The sequence below is a fragment of the Protopterus annectens genome, chromosome 16.part0, assembly GCF_019279795.1.
Source record: "Protopterus annectens isolate FY-2018-M chromosome 16.part0, PAN1.0, whole genome shotgun sequence".
Taxonomy (NCBI): domain Eukaryota; kingdom Metazoa; phylum Chordata; order Ceratodontiformes; family Protopteridae; genus Protopterus; species Protopterus annectens.
Window position 1 is genome coordinate 280,774,216 of NC_056750.1, and position 23,142 is coordinate 280,797,357.

At 43.2% G+C, this 23,142-nt stretch overlaps 1 protein-coding gene across 2 annotated transcripts in view; it reads right to left on the minus strand.

Annotated features, from left to right (window-relative positions):
• MRPL52 (mitochondrial ribosomal protein L52) overlaps window positions 1-23,142 on the minus strand; it is a 262,507-nt gene that overhangs the window by 170,734 nt on the left and 68,631 nt on the right. For both annotated transcript variants that reach the window (XM_044058423.1, XM_044058425.1), the window contains exon 3: window positions 12,538-12,605. In XM_044058423.1, the coding sequence (XP_043914358.1) occupies window positions 12,538-12,605 (68 nt within the window). The remainder of the gene's footprint in view (window positions 1-12,537; window positions 12,606-23,142) is intronic.

A 23,142-nucleotide genomic window follows, 5' to 3' on the forward strand; every position in this document is an offset into this window, starting at 1 on the left:
CTCTGAAAATATACACTTTTTTCAGTGGGTTTACATGGTTAATAAATAGGTAAAAGAATAGTGTGCCACTTGGGGTTTTTATCCCCCCCCCCCCATTACTGTGTTTTTGGTCAGAATTCTTGAGCAAAATATTGAAAGGTATTTTGGTCTATTCTTTGTAAAATTTGTGGTTTTCTGGCACATTGCTGTGAATTGCTTTCACAAAATAACAGGCACATGTAAGGTTCAGATGGTATATCCTTCAGAAAATGCTTGCTAATAAGAGATTGTTATTCAAGCAACTTTTTAAGTATACAAGTGGAATATTTAAACTCTCTTCCTGATTTTTCAGTCTTTGTCTCAGATTCCTGAGCTAAAAAGATGAGAGGGCGGAGGTGTGCTGCAGTGCATGTTTCTGACGGCTAAGAGCGGAGATATACTTTTAGGCCATTTAGAAAGTACAGTTGTGTACACTTACCATAAATGTAGATGTTTGAGTACATTCACTGTTGCAGTCATCACACTTAGGTTATCCTGCCAGGGGTAGCCCTCAGTCAGCCCGAATACCAGAGGCTTAGTATTTCTGCGTTGGTTGCTGTCGCTCTAGGACTGACTTCAGGTAGTCAGTGTGGTATAAAATCAGACAGCCAATGCCATTACATCAGTTTTTCTTGCCCCAAATGATAAGGAGCCCCCAAAAAGGCAGCTAGGTTATGGTGGAAGACCACCACCAGTAGAAAGTAAACACCAAAATTTCCCTGTAAGAAGAGAGGAAGAGGGGGAGAGAGACAGACAAGGGGGATGGAGGGTGGGAAACCAGGACTGCAACAGTGAATACACTCAAACATCTACATTTATGGTAAGTGTACACAACTATACTATGTTCTTCGCATTTCCCTGTTGCAGTCATCACACTTGGGTTGATTCCCAAAGCTGAAGAAAAGGGTGGAGGCAGTCAAAACGACTGGGGGCTAGCTAGGCCACCCTGTAAGACTGCGGTTGCAAAGCCTGCCCTGGATTTGGAGAAGATAGATGGGTGGTAATGCTTGATGAAGGTATGAACAGTAGTCCATGTTGCAGCCTCCAGGATGTCCCTGGTAGGGAAACCTCTGAGAAAAGCTGCAGAAGTGGAGATTGCCCTGGTGGAATGCGTTCTGACCCCTAAGGGTCTGGTTTCCCATGGTGTTTGTAGCAGAAACGGATGCATTGCGCTATCCATTTGGAGATTATTTGTTTGGATATAGCCTTGCCCTCTGCCCCTGCTGCAAAGCTGACTAGCAATTGGTCAGTTTTCCTAAAAAAGATTTAGTCCTATCCAGGTTAAATCTGAGCTGTCTTGTGCACATCTAGAGAATGAAGAATCCTTTCCACCTTGTTCTGTGGGTTAGGGAAAAAGGTGGGCAAATTAATTGATCGGTTGAGAGCCACACTGGACACCACTTTAGGCATGAAAGTTGGGTTAGTCCTGAGGGAGACCCTGTCAACGTGGAAAATGATGAATGGCTCTACAGCCATGATGGCTTGTAGCTCTGAAACTCTTCTAGCTAAAGTGATGGCCAGAAGCAAGGCTGTTTTCCAAGAGAGGAATATTAACTATGCAGACGCTGCAGGCTCGGGGGGGGGGGGGTTAAGATCCCAAGCTGGTAGGAGCTCTTCTCGGTGGCCTTAAATTGTTATCCCCTCTTAGGAACTGTTTGATGAGAGGATGAGAGAAGAGAGGTGGCTTTGTGCTGTAATGCGCAGAGACGGCAGAGGCATGAATTTTAATAGAAGAGAAGGAAAGGCCCCTGTGTAGTAGGTCTGCTAGGTAATCCAGGATGAGTGATAGGGAGGGCTGTGCTGTTTCAGCTCCTTTAGCCTGGATCCAGGTGCAATACCTTTTCCACTTGTCAGCACAGGATTTTCTAGTGCTGAGGGGGTCTGGCCTTGCATATAACACCCAGGACTTGTTTGCTTAGGCTGGCAGCTGGAGGAGAGGTCAGGGAATAAGCCAGCAGTGGGTACCAGTGCTGGTGTGGCCAGTTTGGGGCAATCAGGATTGCCCTTGGTTTTTCCTCCCTTATTTTGAGCAGCACCCTTTAAATTAGAGGTAGAGGGGGAAATGCATACATCGAGAGGTTTACCCATTGGAAGGATAGAGCATCCACTTTTCAGGCCTTGCTGTGAGGTTCCCTGGTGCAGAATTTGCTGAGCTGGTAATTGTTGTGGGAGGCAAAGAGGTCCACCTTCAGGATGCCCCATTTCTGGGTTACAAGGTTGAATGTTCTGTGGTCTAGCTGCCACTTGTGTGGGTCTAGCAGGTTTCTGCTTAAGTCGTCTGCCAGTGAGTTTTGGGAGCCTGGCAGGAATTGCGCTAGCAGGTGAATTTGCATGGCTGAAGCAGTGTTCCAAAGGGTCATAGCAAGCCTGCAGAGAGGATAAGAGTGAGTTCTCCCTGCTTGCTGATATACCACATCACTGTGGTGTTGTCTGTTTTGATCACTACAGGTCCCGGGGACAGTAGGGGTCAGAAAGCTGTCAGAGCATGCTGAACAGCTAGCAACTCTTTCTGGTTGATGTGCAGCTGTATTTGACTTGGGTTCCAATGGCCCTGAATGCACCTGCCGTCCAGGTGTGCACCCCAGGCATAATCTGATGCGTCTGTGGTTAGGGTCTGGGCGGCGTGGGGTTGTGAGAAGGGAAGACTCTTGTTGTGGTTGCATGCTGCTGCCCACCAAAAAAAAAAATCTTTCCTTACACAGGGTATTATAGGTATGATGGTTTCCAGGTCCTGAGAATGTCGACACCAAAGGTTTTTTTAGATACCATTGTAGTTTCCTCATATGCAGTCTGGCATATGGAATGAGTAGAATGCAAGATGCCATGAACCCTAGAGCTTGCAGGATTTTCTTTGCAGATAACTGGGTTCTGGTGGCTAGTTGAGAGAAGTAGCCTGTCAGGTAGGCTTGTTTTTCTGGAGTAAGGAATGCCATCTGGGAAGCTGTGTCCAGGCTTGCTCCCAGGAATACAATTTTTTGAGTGGGGACTAGTTTGGATTGCTTTTCATTTATAGTATACCCCCAAGGAGGTCAGTAGGTCCTTTACAAAGTTCAGGTGCTGTAATAGCTTTTCCTCACCGTCTGCCCCAATCAGGCAGTCATCTAAGTAGGGGTAAATCTGAATATTCCTTTGCCTGCAAAAAGCAATGGCTGGAGCCAGGCATTTTGTGAAAACTCTGGGAGCAGTGGATAAGCCAAAGGGAAGTGCAGAGAACTGAAAGTGCACAGATCCTGCCCTGAAACATAGATATTTCCTGCAAGAATCCCTGATTGGGATGTGTAGAAAGGCCTCTTTTAGGTCTAGGGTGGCTAACCAAGCATCCTTGCAAAGCATACGAAGAAGCTCCTGGAGGGTGAGCATTTTGAATTTTGGTATCACCAGGAAGGTGTTTAGAATTGATAGATCGATGATTGGGCACCAGGTGCCCTCTTTTCTGGGTACCTGGAAAAGTCTGAAATAGAAACCTTGGCCTATCTGATCTGCAGGAACAGGCTGTATTGCCCTCATGGAGAGCAGGGAATTTACTTGTTTTTTGGCCTCTGCCCACTGGTTTGGAGGAAGATATGGGAACCCTTTTGGGGTTGGCAGTGTGTGGAAATAAAATTTGTATCCCTGGGATACTATGCTGAGAACCCATGGGGTGTTGGTAATAGAGAACCATTTTTTTGCATGGAAGAAGAGTTTTGCCCCTAGGGGCACAAGCAGTTGGACAAAGGTAAGGGGTGGAGGTGTAAAGTCATTATGAGTTCTTTCCATAAGGGGGTGGCTTAGCACTCCCTGGTTTTGAAGTGCAGGAACTCCATTGCTTAGATCTCTGCATTCCCTGGGACTGCTGTCGGGGGGGGGGGGGTCTGCTTCCCTTAGTCTCGTCAGAGCTAGCCTGGAGGGGGCCGGAAAGGACCAGTGTTTGGAGGGGCAATGCCTACTGAACCCTGGAGGCTGGACCTGTAGGAAGTCTTTAACTGCCTGCACAAATTTAGCTTTTTCTTCCATCTTTTTTAAGACCTCTTCTGCCTTGGTGCCAAACAAACTGTCTTTGTTAAATGGTGCATCCAATAGTTTTGATTTGACAAGGTCTGTTCTTAAGCCAAGCATGCCTTCTAAGTACAGAACCTGTGACTGCTGCCCTGCAAGATGCTTCTAGGGCATCAAAGCCACACTGCAAAAGTGTTTTCAGTAACTTGGCTTTCAGAATGCATAAGCTCCTGTATTTCTTTCTTTTCTGCACAAGCAGGAAAGGTAGATATTTTTTGCTTGAAGAGTTCCATGATATTTTGCTGGTATTTCAGCATGTGGAACTGACAATTTAGTGCTCTAATGGCAAGAGTTGCAGAGGTGTAGACTTTTTTATCCCATCTATCTAAAGATCGGGAATCCCTGTCTGAAGGGGTGGGATTCTTAGCTGTGGTTGCTTTTATTCTTTTAAGTCCTTGGTAGATAACCTCTGGATCAGCAGTAGGATTTTTGAAAAGAAATTTGAGAGAGTCAGGGACTCTGTAATACCTGTCAGGTTTCCTGGGAGCAGGAGGAAGGGTGTCAGGAGTCAAACTGGATTCCAGAAAGACATCATCTACAACATCCAAGACAGGATGAATGGCTAAAGGCCTGTGCTGTGGTAAGTCTAAGAATCCCCCGAGTCTCTCTTTGGACTGAGGATAGTCCTGACATTCCCATTGGGAAATGCTCCCTTAAAGTATGTAGGGTTTCACCAAATGAAAAATCCTCTGGAAGAGAGGCAGAAGAAATGGATTCCTCTGCATCTGAATCCTCATAAGCAGATAGGGATTGCATGTCTTCATATTCAGAAACCTCAGTCATTGGACTCCTGGACACATAAAACTGGTGGGGACAAGTCTCTTTCTTTTGGAAGGGGAAGGCTGTCTTCCCCTAATAAGCATGATAAGGTCTTCCGCCATTTTAAACATTTAAGACCGAGGCATGGAAGCAGGTGCCTGAGCTTGGGTCGTTTTTTTTTTAGGCGTAGTTCGCACCCTGGGCCTTAGAAACTCGGTAGTTTTAGAAAGAATTGAAGACGCGAAAGAAGTCTGTTAGTGTCAAGTATCGGTAGTGTGAAGAACTTCCTCGGAAGCCGATGCCTGCTCAGCAGCTCCGGACTCATCCAAGGTAGAGACATCCGCAGGATGCTTAGTCAGTCAAAGAAGAGTCTCGTGGCATACCGGACTCCGAACGGGTCTCTGTAGCGGCCTGCGAATACACAGAAGCGGGCATCAGGGGCTGCGAAAGGGTCTCACTGAGGACCAGCGAACTGGCGACTAGCTTAACGGAAGTGTCCTCGGCAGTTTTGGACCTGTGTGGTCTGTCTGTCTTTATCCTTGCATTTTTTCGGAAGATTGGTAGTCGGATGGCTTACTGAAGCCATTTCAGAATACAGAGACAGAAAGTGAAAATATTTAGCTCCTAAAAGGGCCCGACGATGTATAGTTCAGGCATTGAACAAAGCACAAAAGTGACAGCGAGGGACATCGTGGTCTGGGCCTAAACAGGTGACGCAGTAAGAATGGAAGTCTCAGTGTGGTATTTGCTTTCCACAGGCGAGACAACTGTTAATGTTTTCTGACATTGATAAAAGCAAGAAAAAAGGATCCCCAATGGGGTACTTAGCTTTAGAAGACTTCAACTTCAATTTGGAGATGAAACTCGGGTAGCAGCAGACCGGGACTTGTGTGAACTGCTTCTGCTTCGGGCTCCTCAGCAAGAAAGACTGATGTAATGGCGTCGGCTGCCTGATTTTATACCACTGACGACCTGACGTCAGTCCTGGAGCGACAGCAACGATGCAGAAATACTAAGGCTCTGCTATTCGGGCCGACTAAGGGCTACCACTGGCAGGATAACCCAAGTGTGATGACTGCAACAGTGAAACAAGATCATCAACTTTATTGGTTCACTTAATCTCATGCAGATATCTGAGAACAGTCAGAAAAGTGGTTGCAACTAAAAGGTGGGTGGGTGGCTGTGTGGCTGTGTGTGTGTCTGTGTACGCACGTGCATGCACACTCATGAGCGGAGGCTACAGTTCTTAACTACTGCTGATTTCTTCCTCATATTTGCGGTCTGTTCTTCAATTTGCAAATCTGTGGCCTTCTGACTGTAGTTCACAGTACTTTGCCAGTAAATAACTAAAGTGAGCTTCAGATGTCAAAACATTCAGAAAACCTGTTATATTAGCAACTTTATATGCACATAAGAGCAATATTTAAAACCTGTTCCTGATTTTGGGTGTTTCTCACTGACTCCTGAAATAAGTAGTTGGGAGGGCAGTCAAGTGCTACAAGCTACAATGAATTGCACTGTATGGTTCTCAAAGCAGCAAACTGAAATACACTGTCATTATTTACTTATTTGTTCATCTGACTGCAAGCAAACATTTGAGGCATAAGCAGCCACACAATGGGATGTAACTGTTGGGTGTGTGTATGTACAACTACTTCTTTCCTGCATCTAAGAAACATTATAATGCAAGGAAAAGAATTGACTTTAGTAAACGGGAGCATCATCATATGAGACATGCTCTTTGGATATGATCTTTGGGGTCCTTGTTTTGTTGACTGCTGTCACTGTTCATTACTTGGCTGTGAAAAAATGGAGAACGTGAGATTTACACATTTAATGTTAATGTTAACTATGAATCCATTTTTAATTAAACGTGTTTTTCACAGGCATATGGGTGTGAAATTCACGGAGATGGGCTACAACAATGTATCTAGTACTTACTGCAGAGGAGCAAGGCTATCAGCTGTGTTTTGTAGTGCAGGGTTTGTTTCCCTCAACCCTCTTTTGTCTACAGTGAGATTCTGACGAAGTCACTTCACCAAGTAGTTGGCACAGGAGGGAATTCAGCAATTGTACACTTATGTCCAGTGGGCTATCCCAAGATGTTAGCAAATGTGGTGCACATTTGTCTTTTGAATTCATGCAACCTTCACATAGCTGGTCATTAGTGCTTCACTGCATGTTATTCAACTATAAACCCCATTAAATCTCATGCAGTTTAATGGGTTGCCAGATGCATTTTCAATAAATGTGAGTTTTAAGGGCAGAGACATTTACTGTTGCTCATGCTGTTTTCAATTTGACAGTGTTTTCTTTAGCAAATGGTTCTCAGTGTTTTGGATGCAAAATCTTTAAATTACATCCAAATTTCCAAGAACATAATAAAAATAAAAGAAAAAAGTAACAGCAGACAGCTGACACATTTGAAGAGTGTTTTATGGAAATTGTAGGCAGACCAACAAGTAACTAGATATTGATATGGCTGGGACCATTACCCTGCCTAGGGCCAATAACTCCACACCTTGGACTGTACAACTATGCAAGTTAAAGACAATCAAAAATACATCACACTTGTCTGCATCTTATGTCATATTATGCCTCAGAACCTAATTAACCACAACTTTAATGCAGCTCCTAGTGATCCTTTTCTGATTAAAGAAGTTCCACAAAAACTACTCAAAACATATTACCAGTAGAAGTTAAGCTTCACCATCACCAGCCAACAGGGCTAGTGACTGGCAAACTACAGTAGCCACATAGCATGTTCCAGTGTTCTCTTGGTGTACTCAATTATACCATCTCTAGTGCAAGACTGGAGGGCTAATAAAACTTGCTACCCTATCACAATGACTATTAAAATTTGGCTTGTTCCACACTGCACTAAAACATACTTGCAAAATGTCAGAGTTTCAATTATAAAGGGTTAATATATTATTAAAAAATAAATAGAGACAATGCTGCCTCCAATAATATGGAAAGTTGTGGGGAATTTAAATGATATATAAAGTTCACCGCAGCGCCCACAAGCAATGTTGTCTAGAAAACAGAGCGTAATACACAGTCTTTTATTTAATGCTTGGGCAAGGTCTGCTCACAATCTAGTAATGAATGAGTGGTCTTGTGGCAGGCAACACAATGCAATGGCTTTTTTCAGCAGTAATAAGCTTGAGTTCAAAAACATATCCATGCACAGTCACACTTTACTTGTAGATACTGGGTTTACAAGATTCATTTTAACAATCTCAGCTACTCAGGAAAACTCTTTCCTGGTAGATAAAGGTTACCTTCAGTCAAAATCCAGTGACAGACATACAACAAAGAAAGATTTTTGCTGGGAGAAGGGGTGGATCATATGGAGTGATTAAAGTTCTCCCTGAAATATAAATCCTTTTTTATAGGCAGATGTAATGTACCATTCCATCACACATCTCAAGTCCCAGAGAACTGTATAGGAAGTATAGCATAAAGGGGAAAAAAGTAGCAGAGGCCTGAAAGGAATCAGAAAAAAGGAAAGTCAGTGGAGATGAGAGGGTATTACAGAATTAGTAAGGAAGTGAACATGGCCACCATCCACTTAATGCTATTCCAGCCATTACACTGATGACTGCAACTACACACTTTGTACATCAAGCCTCTGTAGTAGAAATCTGTGGTTTTCACAATGCAAGCCACCTCAAAAACAAGAAAAATCGGCATAGAGCTTTTCCTGATTCTCCGCAGTGCTGTAGAAGCATAGTCATCTAGGAAAGAGACTAAAAATGAGGGTTATGCTACTCAACGCCAGGAGTTTAAATTTCAAAATGCACGTGCTCGAAGCATTCCTCAGTATGGAGAACTTTGACATCTGTGCAGTAATTGAAACCTGGTTCGAGGCTCCAGAGAGCACCCCAGCACTACCGAGCTAAAACTCCTACCACACATTTCGGCCACAGAACATGGACCGAAACACAAAAGGAGGGGGTGTATCCATATTCATCAAGGATACCTACACCTCCAGGTTAGTGGTGCAGCATGATACATCTGAGATCATCCATGTGCAACTAACACTGGGCAAATCTGCAATACAAATTGTGGCCTGCTACAGATCACCCTCCATGACCCATGACCACCACTCCACCTTTCTGGAGATACTGGAAAACATGAAGGTCCTACCGAACCACCCTGATATTGGGCAATTTCAATTACTCTACCGTTAACTGGGAAAACTACTCAAGTACAAACTCCCAGGTCCAGCGCTTCCTGGAATTTATCAACTCAAATGCCCTGGATCAGCTGGTAAACTCCCCTACCAGAAGTGAAAACATATTGGACCTGGTCATCACCAACATGGGCGACAGGTGTTCCGCACCAGAGGTCAACCCGTCACTGGTTAGATCAGACCATAAACTAATCACCCTGGATATCCACACCACACCACCACCACCCCCAACCAAGGAAACCACAGTGAAAAACTTTTCTATAACAAACTTCACCTTACTTAAGACAGAGATGGTAAGTTTCACAGCCCCCACGCTAAAGGATAATAGTGTCCAAGATGCCGGAACCTTTACAAATGCACGCTATGAGCACCTACAAGGATGCATGGATCGTGCCATCCCTAGCAAACCCAAGACTCACTCCCCTAAGAGAAGGAAACCAGCCTGGTGGACCCCTGCCATAAACAGTTTATACAATAGAAAGAGGAAACTAGTTCAGAAAAAAAGCAAATCCCAAGAAGGAAAGACATCCCTGATCAGTATCAGTAAGAAACTAAGGTCCCTCATAAAATCATCCAAGGCTAACTTCGAAAGAAAAATAGCCAAGGATTCGAAAGATAACCACAAAGCCTTTTTAGCTATGTCAAGAATCTAAGTGGCAACTTGCAGACATGCTCTGAGCAAGTGCAAAATCGCACAAAATATACTGAACCTACCGATATTGCCAACATCCTGGCAGATAGATTCATTGCAAACTTCACCCCCCTCACACCCCCAGAAGGGCCCACAACAATACCGGAAAAGTGTAGTTCCCCGGAAATCACAGATGCACAGGTGAAAACAGCCCTTTCAAAAGCCAAAAGCAGAGCGTCAATGGGGCCAGATGGTGTCCCAGGCTGCGTCTTGCACAAACTACAGAACGAACTAACCCCCCCACCTAAACACACTGTTCAACCTCAGCCTCTCCACAGGCTATGTGCCCATAGAATGATGCACAGTAACGGTTATTCCACTCCACAAAGAAGGAGCCAAAACTGACCCTGGTAACTATCACCTTATAAGCCGGACTAGCCTGGTCTGCAAGGCTATAGAGCGCATCATCATGGAACTCATTAACAAAGACATTGGGAACCTCCGAACACTTGACCCAAACCAGTTTGGCTTTGTTAAGGGCAGATCATGCCTACTAAACCTGGTTGACTTCTTCAAGACAGTCACCAAGGCCATAGGATGAGGGGAGGGTGGTTCAACACAGCCTACCTTAACCTCGCTAAGGCTTTTGACACCATTCCCCACTCGGGAATTATAGAAAAACTCACCAGCCTGAACATAAACCCCTACATCACGAGATGGGTTGCCAACTGGCTTACAGGCAGAACTCACAGGCCAAGAATAGCAGGCTCCAGGTCAGACTCTAAACCAGTCACAAGTGGTATCCTACAAGACTCGGTCCTGGGACCCCCTACTGTTCGGCATATATTTCTCAGAAGTACAGGCAAACACAGGAGGACTATGGCTAACCAAGTTTGCCGATGACTGCAAACTGGGAGCCATAATTGACTCTCCGGCTGACACAGACATTCTCCAAAAGGGCCTTACTGAGACAGACACCTGGTGTCAGTCATGGTCTCAAGCTAAATGCCAAAAAATGCATAGTCATCCCGTTTGGGAAAAACAAAACACCCATGAATTACCACATAGGTGGCAGTCTCCTTAATACAGAAGAGGTAATAAGAGATCTGGGGACCCAGGTAGATAGCAACCTCTCCTTTGACAATCATATTGCCAAAGTAGTTAGGAAATCCTTCTATGTAGCCCATCTAATTACTAAAGGGTTTGCATCTAGAAATAAAGAGGTTATAATGCCCCTCTACACGTCACTCATCAGACCCATCAGAGTACAATGCTCCATTTGGGATGTACTTCACAAGACACTTCCAACAGCTGGAAAGACCACAAAAGTACCTCGCCAAGAGGATTACTGGCCTCAAACATATGTCCTATGCAGCCCGACTGGAAAATCTCCGGCTGTACTCAGTGGCATATCGCTTACTCAGAGGTGATCTCTGCCTGACTTACAAAGCCATGTCCAACTCAGAATTGATGGACATGCTCCACCTAAAGAAATCCAAGTCACTGTGAGCCACTTACTCTAGTGGGCTAAACCTCACCACAACAATAAATAGACCAGACTCCCCATGCTTTGGAACAAAATTCCTAACTACATTAGGGAGAGCACCTCACTGACACACTTGAAGAGAAACCTTAACGAGAGGATGGGCAACAGAAAATACACCCCTGGGATCACTTCATTGGCTCTTCTTGGCAGAGGCTCAGTTAATTAATCAATGGGGCGGCGAAAGCTGACACACTCTGGCTAGGCTTATAAATGCCCTCGGGCAGATAGCCTAGTACCTACCTATGAACCTAAATATAAAATTAACCCATTCACTGGTGAGAAACCAAGACTGAATCTAGCTAGTAATGTTAAGACACTCTGGTGACACAGAATATCTTAATGATAGTACTTTACTAAGGCAAAAATACGGATGGTTGGATATTTTTAAAAGAAAGCTACTTAAGCTCAGTACATAAAGCAGCAGTGTGACAGCAACTACAACATCACAATACTTTGGGACTAATTCATCCCAAAGTTAAAAATTTAAAACAGAAAAACTTCCTCAGGTAGACAGCAACTGTTGGAGGTGTGATGGGGAAGAAAACAGGTAACTGTGAACATATGTTAGGAGTGTAACGATTTGGCAGACTTAAAAAAAAATCTTTACGGTGTACTCTGTCAGGAATATTAGGCGAGCAAATGGCTGTAACCAAGGATATGATTTTTTTTTTTTTTTGTGCTAGGACACAGGATCTAAATTGTCTAGACATAGTAAAGCTCTATTAAGTTTAATTCTGTTGGCTGCCAAAAAAGAATGACTAGAAAATGGAAATCAATGACTAAACCAGCTGTACTTGAAGTACTGATTATTATAAAAGAAATAAAAGAACTGGAAGAGAGATCTTTAGAACAAGGAAAGTGCATCTTACATACAAATAAACAAACTGTGGGAACAATGCATGCAGAATATTAAGGAGGAGCAGCATGCAGAATAATATTCAGGAGGAGGAGTGAAGTTTAAGGGAAGGCAGGAATTCAGCAGTTCATGTAATGTTGGACTGATGATAGTAACAAGGAAAGAAACAATATGCAACACATGATGTAAGTAAATGGAAAAATGTTAACATGGTTTGTTTTCTTTTCTGTTAATGTATATCTGCCTATGTCTTCAGTGATAATTTAATAAAAGTGTTGAAGAAAAAGTTAAAACAGAAAAGGTACATACAAACGGCATCTGATGCCCTCCAAATAAGTAAATTCACCTGAAACTGTTAATGTGAAAAAATGAACTGAAACAGCAGCTCCCTCAGCTGCAAATAGTCATATCAATACTACATATAATTTTGAATTTATCTAAAATGTATCCTGATAAAAAATACAAATGAAAGTATACAAAGCAGCATGAGTTACCTGCAAATGACCAATCTGGAAGGTCAGTAAATGGTCCATACTCTGAGTTACTTCGCGCCATTCCATGTCTAAGACAAAGAACAGACATTTAATATGCAAGCAAACTAAGAAATAAAAGCAAAACTATCTTCCAATCCAATACACTTACAAAATTAAAACATAATTTGGGATTCAAAGTTCAAGCATACCCATCATAACTGTTTATTTACAAGGAATGCCCCATGAGGTAGTGTCCATTTACTGGGAAGGCCTGAGAAGGAAAGTTCCACATACATAATCCAATGACTTGAAGTTATATGTAGTTAAAGATTAGAATGTAATACAATTAAGATAATACAATTAAGAGTAAGCCGGTCAAATTATAATGTGGTGTTTTACTACACCACAGTAATAAAACTAAGCAAGACAAGGAGGAAAGTAAACAAAGAACTCAGAAGAAAGAAAACAAGTAAAGTCACGCAAGCTATGGCTAAGAAAACATAATACAGTACCACACAGAACTAGTAGAGAACTGCTACCTTGGGTATAACAGCATTTATGAGGACTTGAAATGTTGGCTACTTTGAAATATAAATTATGCTTATCATTCATTGAAACACTGAAGAAACGTCATTTGACCACTTTCTTGTTTCCACTTGTAATATCATGTTTCTTACACATTTATCATCTCAAATGCCCTTGCACATTTCTTTTGTTTAAAACATAACACAAGTGCAGTGTATAACTTTTAGCCTTTTATACTGTTGACTGCCATTGTTTACTGACCAAAGGTGTCACTCATAGACATATAATACTCAAGTGTGGTTGGCACGTACATGGTTTGTGCACAAGTACAAACACGGTGCAAGGCAGAGGCACAAGCTGCACCAAAGCAAAACAGTTAGAAGATGACTCAGAAAGTAAGATGCAAATGAGAAATGTTTGAAAAATCCACAACTTCATGTAAATTTGTCTCCATTCTCATCTTTTGCTATTCATAGACATTTTTCGATGTGTGTGTGTGTGCAATATACAGATGGGATATAAAAGAAAGTTTGCATCTTTGCTACCCACTTTGCAATCCATGAAGATGATCAGTTTAGCTACACACCCGACTACCTCCTACTTTGAGTTAATTACCTTAGTCTTGCTGAAACCTGGTGTGCCGAGTGTTGCTTGCTGGCCCAGAGGAAGAAGGTATAAGCAAATATATTAGGAAGGCAGGAAACCATATCTATGTATTCATACTAAGTCCTATTCTATATAGGTCTCTCCACTAATAGATATATTAAGTGCTATTTAAAAAGCTGAGTAAAGCCTCTTGTATTCTCGCTAACCTCAAGAATACTTTTGTCATATCTGTAATCATTTAATGTATGGTCTCACTGCCCAAAGGCTACTGTAGACTTTAAGCCTGTTACCCGCCCTAACTCTCATTCCGGGGATAATATATAGCTATTCCTGACACTTTCTGCACACTGTTTCTGATTTCTTGGCTGCACTATTTTTTTTTTTACTTTTATATGTACCTGTATCAGATGATTAATTTAAACCAATGAGTTTGCATGCTAACCTACTGTGCCTATTGACTATGAACTGAGAGAGTATTCACATAGGACAATTCCTGCTCTCTCATGTTATTGGGAATTCGTAAAGAATCAGTGAATGTTTAATTTCCTAACTGTTATAACTATTACTCTAAAAACATATTTTTTTTGTTGTTGTTAGCTTCTTGCTACTTACCACCACTCCTCTCTCTCTGTCTCCCACAAGTACCCTGCTCTACATTGCGCTGTTCCAGACCAAACTTTGTTCTGAGAACCTACCTACCTGGTGACACAGGACCCATCCATCAAAGAACTGTGGCCTCCTCTCACAGCCTCAACTCCTTGCTCTCACTTTCAAGGATATGTTATCTATGTCCTACCTGTAAAACTTACTACCGTCCACTGTTGCTACAGGGGTTCAAAAGCTCGCCCTGAGCCTGGACAGCCAGCAGCCCCCCCATACTAGCTACCTTGCACACTAAACTCTTATACCACCTCTTTTACCCCTCGTACTTGCCTCTCCCCCCGCCCTTAATCTAGCACTAAACCTACCCCCATATGGTAATTGCTTGCAATACTAGTTTTGGCCAGTAGGTGGCACTCCTATCCCTTCCAGTAATACTCCTGTTTACCCCTAGTAATTCTGCCTTAGAACTGCTCTGCAACTTCACACACTACCCTTTATCTTAACTTGCTATACTTCCCTGTTTTCTTATATAATCCTTACTTATCCCTGCTCCTTCCCACTTCAGGCTTACTTCACTTACCTTCAGATTTCAGCTCTGCTTACTGATTGTTTCTCCTCCAGATACTCCTTTCCTGTTTCTACCCACTCCGTTCGCCCTGTGGGCTCACTCCGCTCCCCTACCCTACCCCCACTTCCCACACACCCCCAGAGGCCCTAGACTTATACCTCACTAGCCACTCCCCCTTACCTCCTATCCAATCACTTACCTCACCTTCTTCAGACTCCTCCCTGATATCCATCTCCTAATTAGAACTACTCAATTTCATTTCATATCACCACTTGACCCAACTATCCTCCCACTACACTATTTTCCTTCCCAAATCTACCACTCCTTCAACCCCCTTTAATCTCTTCCATCCTTATTTATACCCTGCTCTATCCCTCCCAAATTTCTTTCCCTCTTGCTTCAACACCTACTTACACCATCTTTTCCCTTATTAAATCTACTTTTTACCACGGCCCCAACTAATAAACATTTTCTCATTAATCTACTACTCCTAACCACCACATTGGCCTGTCTAATTACTATACCTTACTTACTCACCTCCTTTGAATATCTTTCTCTCCCTGAACAAAAACATTACATTCGTCAAACACTAACACCCTCTTTCATCCCCTACCTTAATCACAGCAACATAACTTGTAATTCCAACTATATGCAACCTAAATATCACAGAACTACCCACATCAGCTATTTCTCTTTAAAGAAGACTAAATTACCACTACAAACTCCTTAAATCTCTTCAATACCCCCAGCAACACCCCCTCCTAGATGGTGATATTCATCTAAACCCTGGCCCCAATAACTATACCAATAACCCAAGCAATGTAAACTTCCCCACAGTCTTAACACTAATAAAACCATGCAACTCCCTCTTAATAGGTCACCTTAACATTAGAAGTGTTAACAACAAAATCTCCCATCTACATGCTCTCCTTGACATACACTCATTTGACATACTATGTCTTACAGAAACTTGGCTTAAACCATCTACTCTAGACCAGGAAATTAGCTCTCCTGGCTATAACATCCTTAGAAATGACCACAAAACCAAAAAAGGTGGAGGTATAGCCATTCTCTATAAATCTAACCTCCAAATTACCCCCATAAATGACCTTCCATCATTTGCTAACAATTCTGAAATCCTAACTGCAAAACTCCAAATCAATAATTCTAAATCGATATACCTACTTTGTATGTATCTACCACCAGGTAATAATACTAGTACTCTGGAGAACCTACTCAATCCCCTCTCTACCCAACTTCCCCAGGAGACCACTGTACTAGGTGACTTTAACACAGACTGGTCCACTTGCAGTTCTTTGAATCCTGCCAATCACATAAACCTCTTCGGTTTCAAACAGTTAATAACAACCCCTACAAGAATCAACAAACCTAGCAATAAAGAAACTACTCTGGATTGGATCCTTATTAATAGCCACGCTGAGACTTATACCCCAGGAACCCTACCAGATGACATTAGCGACCACATGCTTACTTACATTATTAGACAAAAAGTCCACATTCCAAATACTCAACCTCAGAACCTCCCGCTCAAAAAATTATTTAATCCAGACAGCTTTCTAACCGAACTACAAGCATGTGACTGGTCACCACTAACGCATCTAGAACTTAATAAATCTGTTACTTACTTTAATACTAACTTTCTTAGGATCCTAGACTACCATGCACCTTATCGTACTACTAGAATAAGAACATAATCTGCACCATGGCTCACAAAACAAACTAGGCAGAAGATACTCCTTAGAAATAAAATCTGGGCCAAATGGAGAGCTACCAAATGCCCAACTAACTACCTTCACTATAAACAGCTAAGAAATGCCACCAAGAAGGATATTCTTAGAGATAAAAAAGATTTTTACATTCAACTACAACAAAGCAGCCAACAAACTCCTCAAACGTTTTGGTCTGGAATAAACAACTTCTTCAGCCAGGCCACACCACTACTCCAGACCCAACTGGTTTCAATCATAACAACTCCACCCAAATCCCTGATGCATTTAATAACTATTTTACTGAAGTCATTCTAACCCTGGCTAATTCTTTACCAACCTTCACTACCTCCACAACTAATACCTGCAATACTTCACTACCTACCTTTCACTTACAACCTGTATCTACATCCCTCATCTGTAAGCTACTTCAAAGACTGAAACCTTGTACCCCTTCAGCTGACTATCTCCCATCGGAATTCCTACAAATAGCTGCAAAAGCCATAGCCTACCCAATCTCCATCATTTATTAATAGAACTATCACAGAAGGCAAAATCCCTGCTCTATGGAAGATATCCCATATCATCCCACTACACAAAGGTGGTCAATCTACTGAGCTTTCTAACTATCGCCCTATTGCCTTACTCTCCCCCTTAGCTAAGATCATGGAAAAATGTGTTCCACAAACGACTACTTAACCACTTACTACAAAATAACCTACTTGCAAACTGCCAACACGGCTTTACACCATTCCATAGCACATCAACAGCTCTTATCCTTTACCGACTCTATAAATAAAAATCGTAACAACTCATTTTCCTCTGCTCTATTTATCGACCTGTCGAAAGCCTTTGATATGGTTAACCATAACTTACTACTAGACAAACTAAATGCCCTTTCTCTCAACCCTCAAGCCATACAATGGTTTAGATCATATCTAGAAAATAGAAAGCAAGCAGTACTTTGGCAGAACAATTTGTCCTCATTACTACCAGTCAATATTGGAGTACCCCAAGGCTCTATCCTAGGCTCCCTACTCTTTTCTCTATTAACAATTTAGACATGAACATACCTCTAGCCACCTGCATTCAATACGCTGATGACTCCACCTTAATCTGTACAGCTAAAAATATAGCCACTCTCCACTCCCTTACCCAAACTGTCTTTCAAAATGTTGAGAAAGTACAGTTTTGTACCTACCATAAATGTAGATGTTAGAGTACTCATACAGCTGCAGTCATTACAGATGGGTTATCCTGCCGTCAGGTGGGTCCTCGGTCGGCCGAATTCCAAAGTCTAGGTCCGGCGTCGGTTGTCGTCGCTTCTTCCCTGACGTCAGTGCGGCAGGGGTATAAAAGAGGCAGCCAACGCCATTTTCTTCAGTTTTTCTTGCCCCAGATGTCAGGTGCTCCCAGAAGGAAGGCAAAACATAAATTTATGCAAACATGCAATATAGAATAACCAAAAAACAGTAGTTGCAAGCAAATACACCCCAAGAGAATACCCCAAATAGGTTGTATGAGAAGGTGTTTGTCATAAGGCCTGTCCTAAGAGGGGACGGAGGAGGGGTAACCTGGACTGCAGCTGTAAGAGCACTCTAACATCTACATTTATGGTAGGTACAAAACTGTACTATGTTCATCGTGCATACAGCTGCAGTCATTACAGATGGGAAGAATCCCAAGGCTAAGTAGGGGTGGCAGGCACTAAGTGGAACTAGGAGGAGCGAGGATGCCCTGCAAGACTGCTGTGACAAAACCCGCTCTAGATTTAGAGTATAGTGGAAGGTGACGGTGCTTGGAGAAAGTGTGGACTGAACTCCAAGTGGCTGCTTCCAAAATGTCCTTGATAGGAACCCCCCTGAGGAAAGCTGCAGAGGTAGCTGTGGCCCTGGTGGAGTGGGATCTGATGCATGTAGGCACAGTTTTTCCATGAAATGAGTAACAAAAGCGTATGCAGTGGGCTATCCATTTTGAGATGGTCTGTTTGGAAATAGCCTTTCCTTGAGCACCTGTAGCATAGGACACAAAGAGTTGCTCGGATTTCCTGAATAGCTCTGTCCTGTCCAAATAATAACAAAGTTGTCTGTGAATGTCCAAGGAATGTAGTAGTCTTTCCCCTTTGTTTTGTGGATTAGGATAAAAGGTAGGTAAGTGGATAGTCTGATTCAAAGCTATACTGGATACTACCTTTGGCATAAAGGTAGGGTTGGTTCGTAAGGAAACTCTGTCCTGATGGAAAATGATGAAAGGTTGCACAGCCATGAGGGCCTGTAGCTCCGAAACCCTGCATGCTGAGGTGATAGCCATAAGGAAGGCTGTTTTCCATGACAAGTATTGTAGTTCTGTTAAAGAAGCTGGCTCGAAGGGAGGAAGGGTCAGCTTTTCCAATACGAAGTTGAGGTCCCAAGCAGGGACTGGTGGTTTCCTTGGGGGTTTTATATTCTTTGCCCTTCTGAGGAACTGCCTTAAGAGAGGATGAGAGAATAAAGGAGGATCTGTGTTGTATTGTGCAGAAATGGCTGAAGCGTGGATCTTGATGGAGGAGAAGGAAAGTCCACTGTTTAACATCTCAGCTAGGTACTGTAAAATTTGAGGTAAATTACCCAAGGATTCTGGCCCTTTTCTTGATTCCAGGCACAAAATCGTTTCCATTTGGTGGAGTAGGCTTTTCTAATAGAAGGTCTTCTGGCCTCCAATATGACATCCTGCACCTCCTTGGAGAGGAGAGTCTGTTGGGAAATCAAGGAATTCTCCATGCAGCTAGATTTGGGGTTTTGAGCTAGCTGTGAAGGGTTTTGTAGTTGTGCTGGGACAACAGAAGAGGGACTAGAGGTAGGATTCATGGTGGGGAATGTGTCAGGCTCTTCAGGAGCGGATACCAGTGTTGTCTTGGCCAGTCTGGAGCAATGAGAATCATTTTCGGTCTCTCTGTTCTGGCTTTTAATAGAACTTTGGGCAGCAGAGGAAGAGGCGGGAAGGCATAGACTGTCAATGTTGTCCAATTGAAAGAAAGTGCGTCCACTTTCCAGGCCTGTGGATGATAGTTCCTTGAACAAAATTTTTTCAACTGGTAATTTCTGTGGGTAGCAAAGAGATCTATGTCTGGCTGTCCCCATGCCTGAGTTATCTTTGTGAAAACTTGAGGATGCAACTTCCATTCATGTGGATCTGTCATATTTCTGCTTAGGTTGTCTGCCAGTGTGTTTTCCTTCCCTGGCAGGAATTGTGCCTGTAGTTGAATTTGCAATTCCAGTGCTGTGTTCCATAGGGTCATGGCTTGCCTGCACAGGGGGTATGAATGAGTTCCCCTGTTTGTTTATGTACCACATCACTGTGGTGTTGTCTGTCCTTATCAATAGCTGGCCTGGATGCAGTAGGTCTTTGAAGGTCATAATAGCATTTTGCACGGCTAGCATTTCCTTTTGGTTGATGTGTAGGTGCTTCTCTTTTTGGGACCATTTTCCCTGAATGCACTGATCTGTCATGTGTGCTCCCCAGGCATAGTCCGAGGCATCTGTTGTGATGATTTGAGTTGCTTGAGGTACACAGAAAGGGAGACCTGTGTTTCTTTGGCATGCTTGAGCCCACCACAAAAATTCCTTTTGAAGGCATGGAATGAGTGGTATAATCGTTTCCAAGCTGTGGCTGTGTTGAGACCATAAGTTTTTTAGGTACCATTGAAGTTTCCTCATATGCAGCTTTTGAGCCTGCAGGACTTTCCTTGCAGTTAGCCGGGTGAAAGTTGCCATTTTGCTGAAGTATTGAGACAGTTGCCCTTGTTTGTCTGGCGTGAGGTAGGCCAACTGGGTGGTTGTATTCAAGCTGGCACCCAGGAAAATTATTTGTTGAGAGGGTATTAGTTTTGATTTCTTCTTGATGACTGTGTATCCCAGGAAGTTCAACAGTTTTATTACAAACGCCAGGTGCTGCAGTAGTATGTCCTTGCTGTCCGTTTGGATCAGGCAGTCATCCAGATACGGGTAGATTTGTATTCCTTGTAGTCTGCAGAAGGCGATTACTGATGCCTGAGATAACAAAAACTGTTGATACTTTAACATATGGAACTGACAGTTTAATGCCCTCATGGTTAAAGTGGCCGAGGTGTACACCTTTTTCCCCCACCTTTCTAAAGCTCTGGAATCTCTCTCTGAAGGTAATGGGTTTTTAGCAGTAGAGGCCTTAATTCCCTTGGGACCCTGTGAAATAGTTTCTGGGTCAGCAGTATGGCTTTTGTATAGGAACTGGTGAGAATCAGGAACCCGGTAATACCGGTCTGGTTTAACAGGAGCTGGAGGCAGAGAATCTGGATTAAGGCTGGCTTCTGTGTACACATCATCCAATATATCTAAAACAGGAGGGATAGCCAGGGGCCTATGCTGGGGGAACTCGGTAATACCTGTCTGGTTTAACAGGAGCTGGAGGCAAAGAATCTGGATTAAGGCTGGCTTCTGTGTACACATCATCCAATATATCTAAAACAGGAGGGATAGCCAGAGGCCTATGCTGGGGGAGCAGAAGAAATTCCCTGAGCCTTTTCTTGGAATCTGAGTAATCTTGGCCTTCCCAGTGAAAGTGTTCCCTCAATGTATGTAGGGTTTCCCCAAAAGAGTAGTCCTCAGGGGGGGAGACCGAGGGAATAGACTCCTCTGCATCAGAGACTTCGAAAGAATAGGCATAATCCTGGTCCTCAGAATGTTCTGAGGTAATAGAAGCTTGATCTGAGGAAGGGTAGTCTTCCTCTAATCTGGGCCTTTTGTCAGAGGGGGGTTGAGAACCCCTGATAAGAGTAATCAAATCCTCAGCCATTTTAAGCATCTGTTTTTTAGGCATGGGGCCTTGAGAGGGGGTCTGAGGACCCTGTTTTTTGGTTTTCATGGCTGCTTTAGATTTAGTGAAAGCTTTAATAGAGAAGGAGGAAGGCCTGAAGACACCTTGAGAAATGGCAGGCCTGTCTAAACTCTGAGTTTACCCGCCAAGAGTGGCGTCGGTATCTGCAGTAGGAATGGGGACCGAGGAGCCTGCAACCTCGGGTACTGAAGACACCGGTAATGTAGTGTCATCGGTACTCAGGGGCTGCGTAGGCGCCTCTCTGAGCACCGGAGAACCGGTAGTCGGTGCGGACCTCGTATGTCGGTCCTTATCTTTGAGTCATTTGCTCAAAACTGGAGTCGGAGTATCCGATGACATAATATAATTACATTTTTTGCCAAAATAGTGAAGGGCGAACTCCGCCCGGCGCTTAATAGTGCGCTTGTTGAATCTGGCACAAAAACGGCAGGCCGAGACGTCGTGGTCTGGGCCTAAGCAAGGTATACAGAAAGAGTGGAAATCCTTATGTGGTATTTGCTTCCCACATGAAATGCAATTATTAACTTTGTCTGACATCGGTCTGAGGCAAGAAAAGTTTCCCCAACGGGGTACTTAGCTTTCAAGAAGGCTTCGGCTGAAATATTTTCATAAATCTCAGGAGCTGGCCGACCGGCACTTGCGAACTGCTTCTGCTTCGGGCACCGCGTGGCAAGAAAGACTGAAGAAAATGGCGTCAGCTGCCTCTTTTATACCCCTGCCACACTGACGTCAGGGATGAAGCGACAACCGACGCCGGACCTAGACTTTGGAATTCGGCCAACCGAGGACCCGCCTGACGGCAGGATAACCCATCTGTAATGACTGCAGCTGTATGCACGATGAACATCTGGTTTATGCAGCACTATCTCCTCCTTAATCCCAAAAAAACTAAATTATTGCTCTTCACCCCTACTCACAAATCACCCACTCCTTTCTTCACTATAACCTCTAACAATGGTACCAACATTATCCTAGATTCTACAACACGCCTACTAGGTGTAACAATCGATAATCATTTCAGCTATGATGAACACATCAACTCCACTATAAAGTCTGTTAGCAAAACACTTGGTACCCTCTATAGAATCAAACCCTTCCTTACCTCTGCTACAAGAAAGACTATTGCCCAAACCCACCTCATTTCAACCCTTTTCTATGCCTGTGTTATATATACTAACTTGTCAACAAACAACCTCTCTAAACTCTCAACCTGCTATAATAGCATAGCTAGATTCAGCACATGCTCCCCCTTTAAAACTCACCACTGCCTTAACCTCAAACAACAAGGATGGCTAGAATTAAAGAACTATATACTCTGTCAACAATTACTTATTAGATCCTACATCACCCTAACACCCCCATCCTCACCAATCTAATTACACCGTATACAAACCTATCCACACTCTGCTCTGCTAAGCTTCTAGTTTCCCCACAGAAAGCGAATAACAAAGCTGGGGATTCACTCTTCACAAACACTGCAGGAAAAATCTGGAATCAGCTTCCCTCAAAATGATCTACCCTTGCCTCTACACCTCTTTTTAAAAAACAGCTAAAAGAACATCTAAAAACTCATTGGCTGTGCCCTTGCACTAACCCAGACTGAATCTTCTTCTCCTTTTCACTTACCCCTTTCACTACTCCTTTAACCTAAGCCTTCATAACTTGTACTACTTTTTCTCTGTATTTGAAGAATAACACTTGTGTTCTCTTCCCAACTTGAGACTTCCAATTCCTTCTACTGTGTTT